General features: G+C 30.7%; 1 protein-coding gene across 4 annotated transcripts in view; it reads right to left on the reverse strand.

Moving 5' to 3' along the window:
* REV3L (REV3 like, DNA directed polymerase zeta catalytic subunit) overlaps positions 1-16,954 on the reverse strand; it is a 135,502-nt gene that overhangs the window by 62,523 nt on the left and 56,025 nt on the right. For 3 of the 4 annotated variants that reach the window (XM_016136994.2, XM_016136995.2, XM_036220992.1), the window contains 8 exons: positions 15,788-15,948; positions 13,703-13,799; positions 11,940-12,034; positions 11,257-11,361; positions 10,328-10,412; positions 10,093-10,241; positions 4,913-5,032; positions 2,088-2,325 (listed from right to left, as the gene is read on the reverse strand). In XM_016136994.2, coding sequence (XP_015992480.2) covers positions 2,088-2,325; positions 4,913-5,032; positions 10,093-10,241; positions 10,328-10,412; positions 11,257-11,361; positions 11,940-12,034; positions 13,703-13,799; positions 15,788-15,948 — 1,050 coding nt within the window. Of the gene's footprint in view, positions 1-2,087; positions 2,326-4,912; positions 5,033-10,092; positions 10,242-10,327; positions 10,413-11,256; positions 11,362-11,569; positions 11,638-11,939; positions 12,035-13,702; positions 13,800-15,787; positions 15,949-16,954 lie in introns of those variants that run through there. The other variant, XM_016136996.2, reaches the window with a different exon arrangement.

Genomic DNA, 16,954 nt, shown 5'->3' on the forward strand with positions numbered 1-16,954 from the left:
AGTTATCTTGGTTATAGCTGGTAGCCAATAATAAAATTCACCATTTAAGCAAACATATAAAACTTATTGTGCTCTTAATAAAGTAATATTCATGGATTCCCCACAGAAATTGTTAAACCCATAATAAATTGAAGGTCTATTTAGTCTATCCTTGTAAAGTTAACTGGTTGAACCTAAAAATATCACTCTCTATTAGGCTTCGCTTATTTACTTTCAAGATATTTTTGAATCTATATTCTGTCATCCAATGAATTACCAACGACCAATATTTGTGACAATCTCAATCCAATCTAGAAAGATACTTAGCATACAGCGACCATTTAAGTGGTTTTTGAATGTAAAATCATGTAAATTCTGTGAACCCATCTAATCTCACAATGGCCATATACTCTCCTCCACAAGGATGTTAAGTAAGAATTTGTTAAATGCCTACCTGAAATTAATTTAAGACTCAATATAATTATTACATGTCCCTAAGTAACCATATTTAAAAAGGATATAAAGACAGTAGAGCATAACTTGAATTCATGAAGGGTCCTGATAATCTCTGCTTCCCATTCTGAGTGCCCACAAAGTGTTTATTTAATTATCATAGTCATCATCCCTAGGAGAAGAGGACTGGAAGCAAAGAGACCAGTTAAAAAGTGAATCATACTATTCTAGATGAATGGTAATGAAGGACTAAACTAGGATATGTTGGGAAGGAGGAGGATGAAGAATAGAACAGAGGCTATGGAAACAGAGTTGACTCATAGGGCTTAAAGCAACACAGACACGGGTGTAAAGGAGGACAAATCAAACGTGATACTGAAATTGCAAATTTCCAGAAGTTGTTGGGTCAAGTGGTATCATCACAGAAATAAGGAATAGAGAAATAAGAACGAAACCACGTTACAGCATTATCTATTATCATTTAGGCTTGCCTATGCTCTAAAAGAGGTTGATGTGATTGAGGTACCACTGCCCAACAGGATATTTCATGAAAAAGAGTTATATAGTTTATAGGAAAAGAAACAGACAAAACAATAGACAGAATTGTTACAAAGATTAGGAAATATTAGCAAAAAGCCTTTTATGACACTGTTGAGTGCAAACTGATTAAGAAATCAAATACTAATTCTGTTTGGATGAGGTAAAATTAGGTCTTCAAAGGTCAAGGGGCTAAGTCCTTGAAAGATTTTATTACATTGATATCAAAGGGAACTGAGTATATGAAAGTAGAAAGAAGGTATGAAATATTTTACAGATTTGGAATTTCTTATTCATAGAATGAAAATGGGAATCTTTGTTTGAGCATACTTAAAAGAGAGAGTTCTGATTTATACCCAGATAACAGAAGAAGGCATCAGAAATTTTAATTTTTACATTAGGTAGCATTGAGAAATTAGAGAAATATTTCATATATATGTGTCAATATAATGTATGGATTAACGTTTCACCTTATAATTAATGGCTTTGAAAGGGTGAAAATTTCAAATGTAGACTTTAGATGTGTTAGTATTGCCTATAAGTTTAAAGAAGAGGAATATTCAGTGTTTCAGGCTCAGAAGCCTAATTTTTTCTACATACAGAGCACACAGCTCAGGGGCAGATTCAAACCAAACGAACTCACAAGAGACTGATTTAGTGCCATCATATTCATTACCCTGAGAAATGAACCAGAATACCAGTGTCTGCTTCTGAGACTGACTTGTTTGCCTACTTAACTTAGTTACTGATTTATAACATTTAAATCCTTCAGTATAATCCAAACTAGAAGCCATTCCTTGTCTTCAAGTTGACTCTGTAACTGTTGCTCCAGCCCAGAAAGTTTAACTCTCAGAGGGCATTCTTTTTTTCCAAATTCTGGGATATGGAAGTATATCTACTTTGCTCCATTTATTACCCATGCATAGTAATACTACCTATATAAACAGAAGACTTCTAAAAGGTTTATGGGGAAGGGGAACTGGAAGAAGGTGGTTAAAAGACACAAACTTCCATTTGTAAGATAAATAAGCACTAGGGATGTAATATACAACATGATGACTACAGATAGTTACCACTGCTGTATGACATATTAAAATATCTGAAATTACGAAACTTACCTCTTTTTGGCACAACGCTCTTCAATATTGCTGTCCCATCTCTGAGACATGACCAGACTAAGCTCCATTTCTTCTTTTTCAATTTGTGGTTCATTTTCTTCATCATCACTATTTTGGGGATTTCTAGTGTTTCCAAAGGAACAACATGGCGATGACATCCTATTTCTTTCCCCCCGATATCCATCATTTTCCAAACCAGCAAGAAGATGTACCAGAGCCTCATCAGGACTACTGTCCACTATAAAACAAGTATAACCAATGAATAACTTCAGTTTTCTAAATAATTCCACAATTCACATCAATTATAAAACAATGCTGGCATATGCTGAAAAAACAGAGCTGGTACAAAGACTTATATGTGTTGATGTAGTTCTTCCATCAAAATGTGATCCCTGGACCATCTGCATTAGAAAGATTTTGTGTCCTTATTAAAAAGAAGATTCTCAGACCCCAACCCATAGCTACTGAATGCGAATTTCTGAGGGAGAGCCCAGGAATTTGCATTTTAACAAGCTTCCCAAGCTCTTATTGTATAATTAAGCTTGAGGAGCACTAAACCAATATGGCCACAAGTGTTCAACATAAATATAAAATATATAATAAATATATGAAGTAATGCTAAGGAAGTGCCTTAAAAAGAATATAGGTAATTATCTTATCCCTTACATAAGCTTTATTTAACTCATGGAATAGTCAAACAAGATCTATAGCTGAATAATACCAGAGAGCTTTGAAAGTGGTTAATGAAATTAGTTAAAACACCTTGAAGACCACAATGAGATACCACTTCATATGTACTATGGTTGCTAAAATCAAAGACAGATAATAAAAAGTGTTGGCAAAGATGTGAAGAAATTGGAATCTTCGTATATTTCTTATCGGAATGTAAAATGGTTCAGCTGCTTTGGCAGTTGCTCAAAATGTTAAATAGAGAGTTATAATATGACCCAGAAATTCCGCTCCTGGGTATATACCCAAGAAAAATGAAAACATGTATTTTCACAAAAACCTATAGATGAACATGGCAGCGTTATCTGTAATAGGCAAAAAAGTAAAAACAACTCAAATATCCATCAACTGAAGAATGGATAAATGAAATATGGCATACCCATATCATGAATTATTTAGCAGTAAAAAGGAATGATATATATAATACATACTACAAAATGGATGAACCTGGGAAACATTAGGCTAAGTGAAAGCCAGAAACAAAAGGTTATATGTTTCCATTTTTATGAAATACCCAAAATAGGTTAATCAAGAGAAACTAGACTAGTGGTTGCCAGTGGCTGAGAGGAGGGAAGAATGAGGAGTGAGTGCTAATGGGATTTCTTTTTGGGGTGATAAAAATGTCCTGGAATTAGATTGTGGCAATGGTTGTATAACTCTACGAATATGCTAAAAATCACCGAACTGTACATGTTAGGTGAATTTTATGATATGTGAATTACCTCTCAAAAGCTATGATTTAAAAAAATCATGAAAATTTGCTCTTACCTAGTCACAATCTTTTTCTCTGTCAAATGAGATAATGTATTCCCCATTAACAAAAACATCAAGTTTCAGGCTTTCTTTATTAATATTAAAGAAATTGGTTTGATTATGCTACCAGATATGACAAATATGTAGATATTTGCTAAGAAGTACCATTTCGGCAAAAACCCATTTCTTAAATCTAGAGTTGCAATGTTTTAGTTTTCCTGCCTCATCCTTAAAAAAATTAATATTAGCAAATTAATTATATATATTTGACTCTCAAATCGTTGACTAATATTGATACTGAATTTTTACAAACTCAGGCAAGGTGAAATTATTTCTGCTGATGATATATTTGTCAAATGTAATGAAATAAGAATATGCCTCTTTCCCTCTCTTTTTCAATTCCTTAACTTTCTCTAAGGTCCTCTCTTTTGTTTATTTTTTATAACTAGAATGTAATTTAAGGATAGGGATGTGTGTGTGTGTGTGTGTGTGTGTGTGTGTGTGTGTGTGTATTCAGATGGAGAAATAAAATATTTTAGATTTAAATGTCAAATTAAGTTTTAATGTGGTCTTTGGAAGATTTCTTTCTGCACATACCATTCATTTAAAAAGAAAAAGTTCCCTACTTCTGTCTAAAATGTTCTTGAAATGTGACTGTATAATAATTTTAGTATTGTTCCTACTCAATTTGTGTTCCTTTCGAAGAAAGTATAGATAATAGAGATAGGGCACTGTAGAGAGCTACAGTCATATTTGATGGCATATCTCATTTGATACAATAAGAATGAAAAAAAAAAAGACACATAAAATCACTATACCAAGCAAAACAAAAGGCATGAAGTTTAGCGCTGTTTCTGAAAAAGATGTCAGTCATTTAGACTAAATTAATGAATATGAAATCTAGCAAATAGCATTTAAGATGCAAAGACACTAAGAAATAACTATCATGCTATACACTAGCCAAAAATTAATTGCATAACAGAAATTGTCCAGGGAAATTTCTGACACTCACCAAAAAAGAATCAATTATAGTATTTTATTAATGTACTTAATTTGGAGAATTTTAATTCAAAATAAGTACATTTTTTCCCCTAAAGCAATATAGTTTTCCTCCAACGAAAGTGAAGTTAAAAAAAATAAAGGTTATTTTCTTTCACAATTGTTTTTTAGAAAAGGCTGTGCAGAAAATGAGAAACAAAGCTACTTCATTTAATGTAAGAATCATTTTTGTACTAAGTAGAATAAGGATTTATTGAACATGCAACATTAACTTCTTCAAAGGAAAAAAAAAAAACCCTCTTCACATACTTTCACTGAAAATTTATGGTAGAATTGTTACTTACAGAAAACTGGTGACTCACTCAGTCTTTGGGTCAAAGGCTGAAAAGTCTGACTAGTTTCCATGAGGTTCAAAATTGCTTCTTCATTAATAAGAGCTTCCTCCACTTTGTGTCTAGTGTGACCTTAAGATGACAAAGAATAGAAAACATTAAGGCAATGGCCTAAATTTAGTGTTTAGAATTTGTGTAAATTAGGAAGCATTCAAATATAAACTTATTTAAAATTCTGAAGTGTTAGTGAAATATGTTAAATAAAAACATAATAAAACTTAAAAGTCATAGGAATATCTAAGCAGTCCATGGAGTAATTAAAAAAACAAAACAAAACAAAACCCTTGAATCTATGAATCACTAAATATTTATAATCTTTAGCTTTTTTATTCCTACCTAGTTTGTATTAGACAGTTAGATTACTCTGATAAAAATAACTGCACATTAAAATATACAAAGGAAAAAGAAAAGACAAATTTATTTAAATAAAACTCTTTATTCTCTAAGGCTTAAAAATTACAAATAAATTCATTGTACATTAATTTTATATTTCTCAGGAAGTTTTTACTTTATGATCTAAAATTACAAGCCTTTCGACATGTGATTTTTATAGAAAGGCTAATGTACAAAGGGATTAAGTAATTTTAAGAAAAAAGATAAAATGAATCTTATAGTCTAGTCAAAGGGAGAAAGAGAGTTTAAGAAAAGCACATAGTAGTAGAAGAAAAAAGATCATATAGCAAAAAATGGCAGGCAGTTAAGAGCTAACTGGAAAAATTATTTTTTCTGCTGCCAGTATTCAGACTTCAAGTGTTTTCAACAGTTTTTAAAAGATAGTTAAAAAGCTACAGGAAGAAATATTTTCAACACATCCTAGGACATAGCTGGGCTAATAAAGACTGTTTAATCAAAATTAACAAACAACTGTGTAACAGCTCAGCCCAAAACAAGACGATTGAGAGGATCCATAAAAATAAAAGCTGGTTCTGTGAATCTAATAATATAACAGACAAAGCTGGCAAGAATGAGAAAAATAAAATAGAATGCATAAATAAATTATGTTAGAGATAAAAGAGGAAGTGTCAAAAGGTAAAAGAGAAGTTAAATACTACAAACAACTTTATAACAAAAACAGGGGAAAATCAGATAAAACGAATAATTTCTTAGGAAAAACATGATATAAAACCTGATTCAAACAGAATTATAAAGCTTGAGTACACCTGTAATAATTACGGAAATTGAATTAGTAGTTTAAATTACATTCCCTTTACCTACCACCTCCCAACATAAAGTTCACCCACAAAAAAATATACTAAGTCTGGATGGTGTTACAGATGAGATTTATCAATCTCCAAGAAGTAGATTATATATCAATTTAATTAAACTTCTTGAAAAAGAGCTAAAAAAGAGGGAAAACTCTACAATTCACTTAATGAAGCAAAGTGTAGATCTTTCTCGGTTATTTAAAAAAAGTTAAAATTCTAAGCAAAATATTAGCAAAGTAGATATAGTAATGCTTAAAAAAATATACCACATTGTGACAAAGAAAGGTTTATTTCAGGAGTGCAAATGAAAAGTTTAACATTAGCAAATAAAAATTATTTTAAATACCATATTAACAGAGTAAAAGAGAAAAACTGATTATTTCGATAAATTCAGAAAAGAACATTGGGTAAATTTAATATCCATTTGTGATTTTAAAAAAACCCCAAACTTTTTAGCAAACAATAGAAGCGATATTAACCTAATTAAAGTTTATCCACCAATATCTTATAGTAAATTTCATATTTAATGATGAAATATTAGAAGCATTCCCTTTTAAGCCAAGAAAGACTATTTCTACTTAACATTATCCTAGAGTTCTTAAGCAGTGCATTAAAACATTTTTTAAAAAGTATGAGGCTGGGAAAAGAATCAAATTGTTATTTGTAGATGATTGACTCCATACTCAAAAAAGTCAATGAAAAAGACAGATAAACTTTGAGCACTGATCAGAGTTGCTGTATACAAGACTTATGTACAAAGGTCATGAAGTTCCTAAAGGTCACCAATTATAAGATACAAGTTTTGAAAGATAAAACTTACAACTGAAAATCATAAGACACCTGGAATATATTTAACATAAGCTATAAAATAATTTTACAAAGAAAATTGCAAAACTTTATTGAAAGACATGAAAGAAGACCAAATAAAATGAGAAATATATCATGATCATAGATGTTCCAGAAGTGAAACGATCTGATCCTAAAATAACATGGGAGAGCTTTCTTAAAAGATCAAAACTAGACGATTTTGAAGCTGAAAAAGGAAAGATCTGTCCTTGCTGTGTGTCAATACTTATAAAGCTACTGTCACTACAACAGTATATTAACACAAGGGAATATGAGTAAAGTGGGGGATTTAAGTGGAGGAAAAAAACCTTTTCAATAAGTATGTTGGAACAACTAGGTATTTATATTTAGAAAAACAGAAACAATTAGATCCTTACTATATATACATATATATAAGTAAAATTTCAGGTGAATTAAAGATCTAAATGTGAAAAACCAAAGTGTAAGCACACATGAGTCTTAAGGATGAAAACTTTCATTACACCAGGGTAGGAAGGACTCATAAACTGGGTATAAAAACCAAATCATAAAGAAAAAAATTGTTAAATTTGATATTAAAACTGAAGACATGCAAAATACTAAAAAAAAAAAAAAAAAAAAAAAATGGAAAAAAAGATGGGCAAGAGACCTAAAAAAATTTTTGAAGACTTCTAAAGTATAGGTCTAGATGGGGAAAAAAATATCACTATAATACATATAAACTAACAAAGGTTTAATATCTAGAAAATACGAGGAACTCCTATAAATGAGGAGAAAAAGACTAGTGACCCAATAGAAAATGAGCGAAGAATATACATAAGCAATTTTCAGATAAAGAAACCCAAGTGCTCAAACTTATTAGTGATAAGGAAATATAGATTTAACTAAGAAGATACCATTCGAAGGATCAGAATGATAAGAATTTTTTACATCGGACACTATCGATGTTGAGGATGTAGGGAAATATAAGCTCAAAAATATGTGGAAATATAAATTTAAATATAAATTTAGGTACAATCATTTTATAGAATAATTTTATAATACTGGCTTTACTACTATAATGTGATATTTTTATTATTAACATACCTCAAAATCTGAAAAACTGACCATTATAAATAACAAGTCTGATAGAAATTAAAATTTAAGGCAAAATTTATGCAACTTTGTAACCAGAGCACTACCAAATCAGTAATTGGTACCTGGGGAGATCATTCTGATCAGTAAGAAAGGCAGCTCGATGTAGCTGGAGGCTATAATAGTGGATATTAAAAATGCACAGAAAATAACAGTATAACAATGCTGGGTACATTTTCATTAGAGTGAGGCTGGAAGATGCTAGGGACGAAGCAAATGGAAGTAGAACTCTGAGTCAGGAGGCTGGCATTAAGGTGAGCTCAGGAGATGGTGCAACCTGCCATGAGTCAGAGATGGCACAATGCTGGAATGCAACTCTTAGGGAGGGGGGAAGCCCTGGGTAAAGGTGCTCACTTTTAGTTGTTGCTGTTGTTTGATGCAGTCAAAAGAGCCCCTGCTGCCAATGCAGCAATGGAAAAACAGCTTTTCCTTTTATGCTGAAGGCTGCAATTCTATTCCTACTATTCTGTCTCCTCTGGCCTAGAAAAATTGCATATAAAACAATGTACCTTCTGAGTAAAACTTTCATTACTTTCTTATTTCCCAATTATGTATATACTGATTGCATTATATCTGTTAGAGCAGATGCTATCTAGGTAGAGTATAATACATCCACCTTAAGACTTGGCAAATTACACTTCTATGTATCTTCTGTGGAGAAGCTCTTGCACATAGCCACAAAGTGACAGATATAACACTGTCATTAACAGTGCAAAAGTGAAAACCAACTAATAGTTGTAGAGAAATGGATACACTTGTTAAGTCTTACAATGGAGCACTCACTAATCAGCTGCTAAAATGACCCAGAAACATGAATGAACAAAAATAGATTTCAAAGTTATAATGGTGATATAAAAATACTCAATATCATTAATAATGAGGGAAATAATAATTAAAACCATAACAAGATGCCATTTCACACACACTAGGATAGCTATACAAAAGACAGATAATAATCAAGTATTAGTGAAGATGTGGGTACTGGAACCCTCACATACCACTAATGGGAATGTAAAACCATAGTCACCTTGGAAAACAGTTTGGCAGCTTACTAAAAACTTAAACACAAATTTACAAAATGACCCAGCAATTTCACTCCTTGGTATTGATTCAAGGGAAATGAAAATATATATCTATACAAAGAGTCATATACAATGTTCACAGCAGCACTGTTCTTAAGAGCTAAAACATGAAAACTCAAATATCTATCAACTGATGACTGAATTAACAAAATATGATATATTCATACAATGCAATATTATTCAGCAATGAAAAGGAATAAAATACTGATACTACAATATGTATGAAAGTGAAAACACTATACTAAGTGAAAGACACAAAAGATCACATATTGTATGATTTCGTTTATATTATATATCCAAAAAAAGACAAATCTTGACAAGAAAGTAGATTAGTGGTTAACTGGGGCTGGAGGTGGTGACAGGTTTGACTGCAAACGGATATAAGAAATCTTTTGAGGTGAGAGAAATATTTTAAAATTATATTATGGAGATATTTGCAAAACTCTAAATTTAGTATAAATTAGTGAATTATACACTTAAAATGAGTGAATTGCATCTTATATAAATGATAATTAAGTTATTAAAGAATATAATATTGAATGAAAAAAGCAAGTTATTTAATCTATGTCAAGTAGTACACCATTCATAGAAAATTTAATACCTAAAATCATAGTATGTGTTATAGATATACACATATAAAAAAATTAAAATCATTTATGGTAGCAGTTTGTACCAACTTCAGAGTAGTGCTTATCTCTAGAGATAAAGAAAAGGTAAAGGACTGGGAGAGAGGTTTTGGTTATATCAATGATGTTTATTTCTTAGGGGAAAAAAAAATTTAGCAAATTCAACCAAATCTAATTATCTCAATGTTAGATATACAGATATCTGTTAGGGATGTTAGGGTATTATTGGTATACCAAAAAAAAAAAAAAAAAAACCTTACCTTTGCTCAACTCTGTGTCTTTGTGGACTTCTACCATATTAGCTGGTGTACACTGAAGAATTTCAGGAGACAGAACCTCAGAGTGCAATGTTAATTCAGCAGAGAACTCCTGTGATCCATCGTTATAATCCACAGATCCTGATAATGTTCTGCTTAATTAAAACACATTCTTTATAACAAACTAGATGACAAAGTAATAAAATAGTTCTAAGATCTATAATAAATAACCACTTACACAGAGAAATCATTCTGTTTGAGAATTTCCTGAAGTTTCTTCTGAAATTTTTTTTCGCTCTCTGTTGCTGGCACAAACTTGCGATCTTTGAATTTTAAAAGTACATTAAAAAGATTTAGATAGCAAATGAATGAAATATATATACTTTTTCTCCTAGAGTAGCTTTAAAAATAGTAGCAATTTCCTAACCTCTTGACACATATAACACCACCTAAAAGTAGTTCTATTATAAAATCGAACAAAAGAGAAACGGTTGTTACTGAAGCTATAAAATTAAGCACTTAAAGTCAGTTCAAGATTAAGTTCTATAATTTAAATAAAACGCAGAAAAAATTGTTCTCTACTTATACATGTATCATACACTCTGAACCTACAATTTTCCCTTGTAAAATATAATATTTCTACTTTAAAAGGCATTCGAAATATATCAAAGCATTTTTAGTGTTCAAGGCATTATAACAAAATTTTAAACTTACACTGGACTTCAATATAGGCTTACTACTGTATTTCAAATACATTTGCCTTTTGAATTATGTCTTTTATTCTTTTACCTTTATTTTAATATATTCATTGTGTCTGTGGTATTTATTTAAGCTCCCTCAAATTCTTTTTGAATGTAGCAGGGTTTAAAAATAAATAAAATGAGTGTTTTCTTAAGAGATATTATAAGATGATCAAAGTGAGAGTTTATATGACATACCCAGAAAATAATTTGGAAAAATAATGGGTTACATTTTCAAAGCTTAATGAGTTAAACACTGTGTTTCTAAGTTGGGATTCATGATGTTCTGTGCATTCTATACCTTATTTGGAAATACATAAGGTCAGAACATACTAGAGGATGAAAAAGGAACAAAAAACTTGGGGCTTAAACTTTTCCAATAAAATATCTTGTTTAAAAAGTAATTAGAATACCATTTGGTTTATACCTTGTGATTCAGGTTGGCTAATTTGAGAAGTTTCATTTCTATTTCTTCTCCGTTGCTTTTCATCTTCCCATATAGCCTGTAGACCAGGGTTTCCACCAATTTGAGCTGTAATCACAAGAATACTTTACTACTACAAGCTCAAAGTGAAAAGTGCTTGCTTAAAAAAAGAAATCCAAACTTTTAAAAAATAAATACTGTCTCTTAAGAAAAACAATTACCTACTTTGTGTAATAAAGCGGACAAACTATCCCAACCTACATTTCTTATGTTACTCCTTTTTTAGTTTTCTTCCCAGCGGTTCCCAAAAACCCACCAAGTGAAAAAGATTCAAACATTTGATGATAGCCAATAGACCTAAGAGTCCGCTCCCTGGTATATAACCTGAAAATTAAAAAATTCAAAGTCAGAGTATATTAAATTTTTTTATACTGGCTAATTTATTTAGTGTTACACATACTTTAGGTTCATGACTATGCAAACATACTCATATGAATGAAAATATAAATGAAAAGAATTGTAACTATCTCATCAGAGGTTACAGAAGCAATCTTGGTAACATTTTGCATCTTCCTTCTATAACATCTTACTTCTCGAGTAATGTTCTCTTCCCTATTTGTTTCACCCTATTTAGGTCATTAATTTTTAAAAATAAAAGTATATATTAAGAATAATTGTGTACATACTTTCAATGTCCAATCGATTTAAGATATCAGCAGCTACAGCATCTACTTCTAATTCACAAGTACTCTGTGGTTTGACGTCTTCCAGTATTAAAGAGCTGTATTAAAAACATATTAAAAAACCCTAATTATTTAAGAGCAAATTTTCTGAAGATTTTTCTTACTTATACAATTTTTCATGTTTAAGTGGTAAGCAGAAAAGCCACTGATATATTAATTCACAATTATTCATGACATAATTGATTCTGTGTATATGCAATATAAAGAAATGAAAATTGGGAAGGGAAAAAAATACAAAATATTTATTACACTGACAACTCTATTGAGATCTTTTTGTGGTACATTCTACACATTTTAGTTCATTATATTTTATATATAAGGAATGTACAATGCTTTAGCATGTGCATCATATCCAGGACAGAATGGGATAAAAGAGAACTGACAGATGCATTAAAAACGATGCACATATGAAATTATTTGCCTAGAGGCATCTTTCTCAGCAATCATTGATTAAATAAGGAGAGAATAAACAAAAAGAGATCAGGGGAAGTGAGAATACTGAAAGGTGAATAAATGATACTATTTTCTCTGCCTCCAACTACTGATGAAATGGAGAATGCTTTAAATTTCTCCATAACTACAGAATTGAGAAACTATGTGTGTTCAACGGTGGGATTGAGCTAGGAAAAGCGGTGACATCACAAGAGCATTAATTCTTATGAGAACCACAAAGGGAATAATTCTTATTCCTGTTAATCCTCTTTGACTCAAAGTATTTTTATTTTTCATCAGAGCCATAAAAATAGAAAGATTAGGACATCATATAACTGTCTCTGCTTGATAGAATGAATATTCATCTAGGGTAAATCCCAGTTTACTCATTCCGAAATTTAGATATCCTACAAATATGGACATCAGATGAAAAGGAGAGAACCATGATTTTACTGGAAAGTGGGTGATGGCAGATTTCCTTAACATTTTTATGTGAAACAGTTTTAAATGTTTTAAGAGAAACATATTAGCAAAACTTCGTTTTCTTGTCTATCAATAACGAAATTTTGATGGAACATTAGAAATTAATTTGTTAAACCACGGAATTTTTACAATTTAAATAAATACACATGTATACATATAGGCATACATATATACACAAACACACACATATATCTTTTGACCACTGATTGACAGAGAAGAAACCTATCACAATATATCTTTTTTACTTTAGAAAAAATAATTCTCAACAGAGTCTGTCTCCTTTATTCACACAATTTAACAAAATCAGTTTTGCCATGAAATGAATCAGATAAAATAGTTTATTATCAACAGTTTTCTCATAAAGTTTCACAATTTTTGGAAGAATTATATTGTAAATTTCAAGGCTGAATTTTCCAGAAGTAGCACGTTTGTAAGAAAGGGGAAACAATAACATCGAAAAATATGGTCTCATAGTAAAAATTCACAACTACTTCTTGCTCTTATTATAAAACTACTTCAAACATTCACAACAGGTGTTCCTAGGAAAAGGAAATAGTTTTCAGAACTAAAAATCTGTTTCTAGTAGATAGAAAAAGCATGAAAAAAAATTTGAGGCAGTAAATACATACAGACCATTCATTTTGTCATGAAAGGTAGATAAAAGATACAATGGTAGACAATCGTGCCTGTCTGAACATTTCTGTTCATACAATTAAATTATGGTAACCATTAATTTCTAAATACAGTAGGATATATGTAAATCAGTTTTCTTCTGCTTTACATGAACTAACCTTGGTATTTCATTTTCTTCCCACCGAAATAAGGTACCAGTAAGAGAATTTCCTGGTAGCTGATCCTTGCAAGAGCCAGTTGCAAGCAATGGATCACCTAGAAATAGGAAGATAAAAGGGGATAAATTCTAATTTTAACTTGCCTACAATTACCCTTTAAGTAAAACAATACACAACCTATATGACTAGTTTCTAAAATTGTGTCCTAAAAATTCATACACACATAGGAATGTATATGTTCTGCTGAAAGTACTGGTTCCAAATATTTGCAATATATACTTATGAGAGAAACGGCTACAAAACTTTGATACTGGAATAACAGTATGACCTTTTTTTTTTTTTAACGCCGAGAGCACTTGGTATTCCTAGGTGGTCTCCCATCCAAGTACTAACCAGAACGGACCCTGCTTAGCTTCTGAGATCAGATGAGATCAATGGCATGCCATTTTAAATGTGCTATTGTGATATGTATGCTTAAAACCTCATTTTATTTGGATGAATTAAGAATTTTTGTTAGACTTTAATCCAAATTCCTGTATAAGCCTCAATTAAAATTCTAGTGGAAATCAGATGCCATACTTTAATACTAATCTCTGAACAAAAAGAAAATACACAATGCATTCCAGGAGAAATGGCGGAAAGAGTGAGTGGAAACTTGGGGCAAATGCAAATATGAATTTACCAGCAGCTGAAGAGAGGACTATACATGTTTGCTTAGTTTTCCAAGTTTCAGAAACTGAGTCCTAGGGTAATGCTTTGCAAGTAGTCTCTAAATTTTAGCAACTTTTCTGTGGCCTCTTATGAGAATTTAAATTTTCAAATAAGAGACAGCTTAAGTGGCACAGAAAGAATCCTAACATTAAGATATTAAATTTGCAATCCTCTTCAGCTAAATTTAATGCTTTAATTTTATTTGGTTAGCTTAATCACAAAATGCGTATAATCAGACTGCGATCAGGTATTATCATCTTTGCTATTTCAACAAAATACATGCCAAAACGTGTAACTGATACTTACCTATACATTATGTATTGCTTTAGAATATTTCTCTAAAGAACATGGAAACTCTAATTGAAATATGTAAATAAAATTTCTATTAAACTGTGGATGTCAAAAAATGTAATATAATATGCCTTCTGTGGTCCTCAAAATATTCACTCTATATAATTATTTCTATATTCTTCACCTTAATGACTATAGTAATTTCCATTTCATTTGAAAACCATTTATATAACTGAAACCAAGACAAATTATATATGCATAGATATTAAAATTTCTAAATCTTTTTCATTTTTGAATTTATGCCACTTTCAAAAGACTACATTACATACATTAACTTGTCTTATAAGATAAAATGTTACATTATGTACGTTATATAATTTTATCATAAAGTTTACTGTCAGTTTAACTGTAATGTGTCTTAGATAACATGACAAAATAAAATACAAAAAATTATTCATCTATCTTTTCCATGATTTTAGCATAACCTTTCATCTTATACAAAACAAAAAGAAGAAACCCGAGGGCTATTTAACATAATGAATTAAAATATAAATCATTTCATCATACTTGCAATTTCCCTTTTTATTTCCCAACTAATTTCATGTATTTCTGCCTTCAAATTGTAAAAATATTCAGTATTTTGAAAAAAAATCCCTTCTAATTACCAAATACTTAACTATATTTACAACTAAAATAAATAACTTATGAGTACTTGCTAATTTAAACTTTTCTTATGCTTTTCACCTATTAGAAACAAACTTTTGCTGGGTTTCTTAGAATTATTGAGAATGTTCTAAATTTGATTGTGCTGATGGCTGCACAACTTTGGCAATATACTAAAAACCACTGAATTTTCCATTTTAAATGAGTGAATTATGTGGTATGTGAATTATATCTCAATAAAGCTGTTACACAAAAAAATTTCTTTTGAAATGCTTTTCCTAATAAACTCTAATATCATTTTGTACATTTTATCCTTTATCCATTTGGCACTTATTTTCTAAATATATATTATTTTATATATCATTAATTACCTAACTCTTGTTTCAAAGCTTTAATTTGAAATTGAGAAATTAACCTTACTTTTCCTTTTTGCTTTTCGGAACTTGACAGCAGCCAGATTTATTAAATTCATTCCATACAGATTATAGTCAATGAAGAGCTGTAGGAGGTAGGGAATATGCGCTTCATGAGGCTGGTAAAATTTATTCATTATGGCTCCACTTTGCAAAAGTTCACATATCCTGAAGTGGGGAGAAAAAAAGTTATATTATAAAATTATGTTCCTAGAATGTTAACTGAAATGATGATTATATAAATATAGAGAATAAACACATTATATTTGCATACCAATTTTTTATTTCAAATTTACTGAAAATTTGTATTTTGTTAGAAATCAAAAGTTTAAATCAAGTTTTAAAGTAAGCCACATGCTCTGAAAGAAAAAGTCAAAAAACTTAGACGAAGAGTATTTTGAATCTAAAAGCAATTTAATATGAACTATGTAGAAAAAGCCAAAATGTTAAAAAAGTTTTTAAAATATGAGCTTTTTCTTTTAAAAATTCAGAAAATTTTTTGAATAGATTATATAAAAATTCTAAAAAAGGAAATATGACTCACCCAAAGAGATGTAATCATTTTAATATTTTTCATCTCTGAGCTGTTTTTCCTTCATGATGGGGAATACAAACAACTGGCAATTATAAACTATATAAGTGCTATGCAGGGGAAGTGTATAAAATATCTAGAAGGGACACTAATCAGAAGTGCAGAGGTAGTTTCTGCAAAGATTTCTTGAGAAGTCTCAAAGCAGGGGACTAAACAATGAACTGGAGACATTTTTTCTCTGAAGAGAGGGAAGAGTATTTTATGCAAATAAAATTGCGCATGCAAAGAGTCACAAGAAAACGTGGCTTATTAGGGAACTGAAACCACTGAGTGAGGCCTAGTGACAGAACTGTGGTAAGAGGGAGAGCTAGAGAGGAGATGAGAAGTCAGATCATGCTGAGCCTATTAAGACATCTGAGGAGGTAGTAGAATTTCCTTGTGAAATGACCACAAGGAAACTAGATTAGCTAGAGAATGAACAAGACTAGATAGAGATTGGGAATGAGAACATTACTATGGAAAAATTAAGATGGCAGCTTTAACAAGGATCATGGAAATACGTTGATTCAGAAGACATACAAAAATGGTCAGGCTTTGATGGCTAACTAGATGTGGAGGATAAGGGAGAATAGGAGTTGAGGA

The sequence above is a fragment of the Rousettus aegyptiacus genome, unplaced genomic scaffold (genome assembly GCF_014176215.1).
Source record: "Rousettus aegyptiacus isolate mRouAeg1 unplaced genomic scaffold, mRouAeg1.p scaffold_m13_p_1, whole genome shotgun sequence".
NCBI lineage: Eukaryota > Metazoa > Chordata > Mammalia > Chiroptera > Pteropodidae > Rousettus > Rousettus aegyptiacus.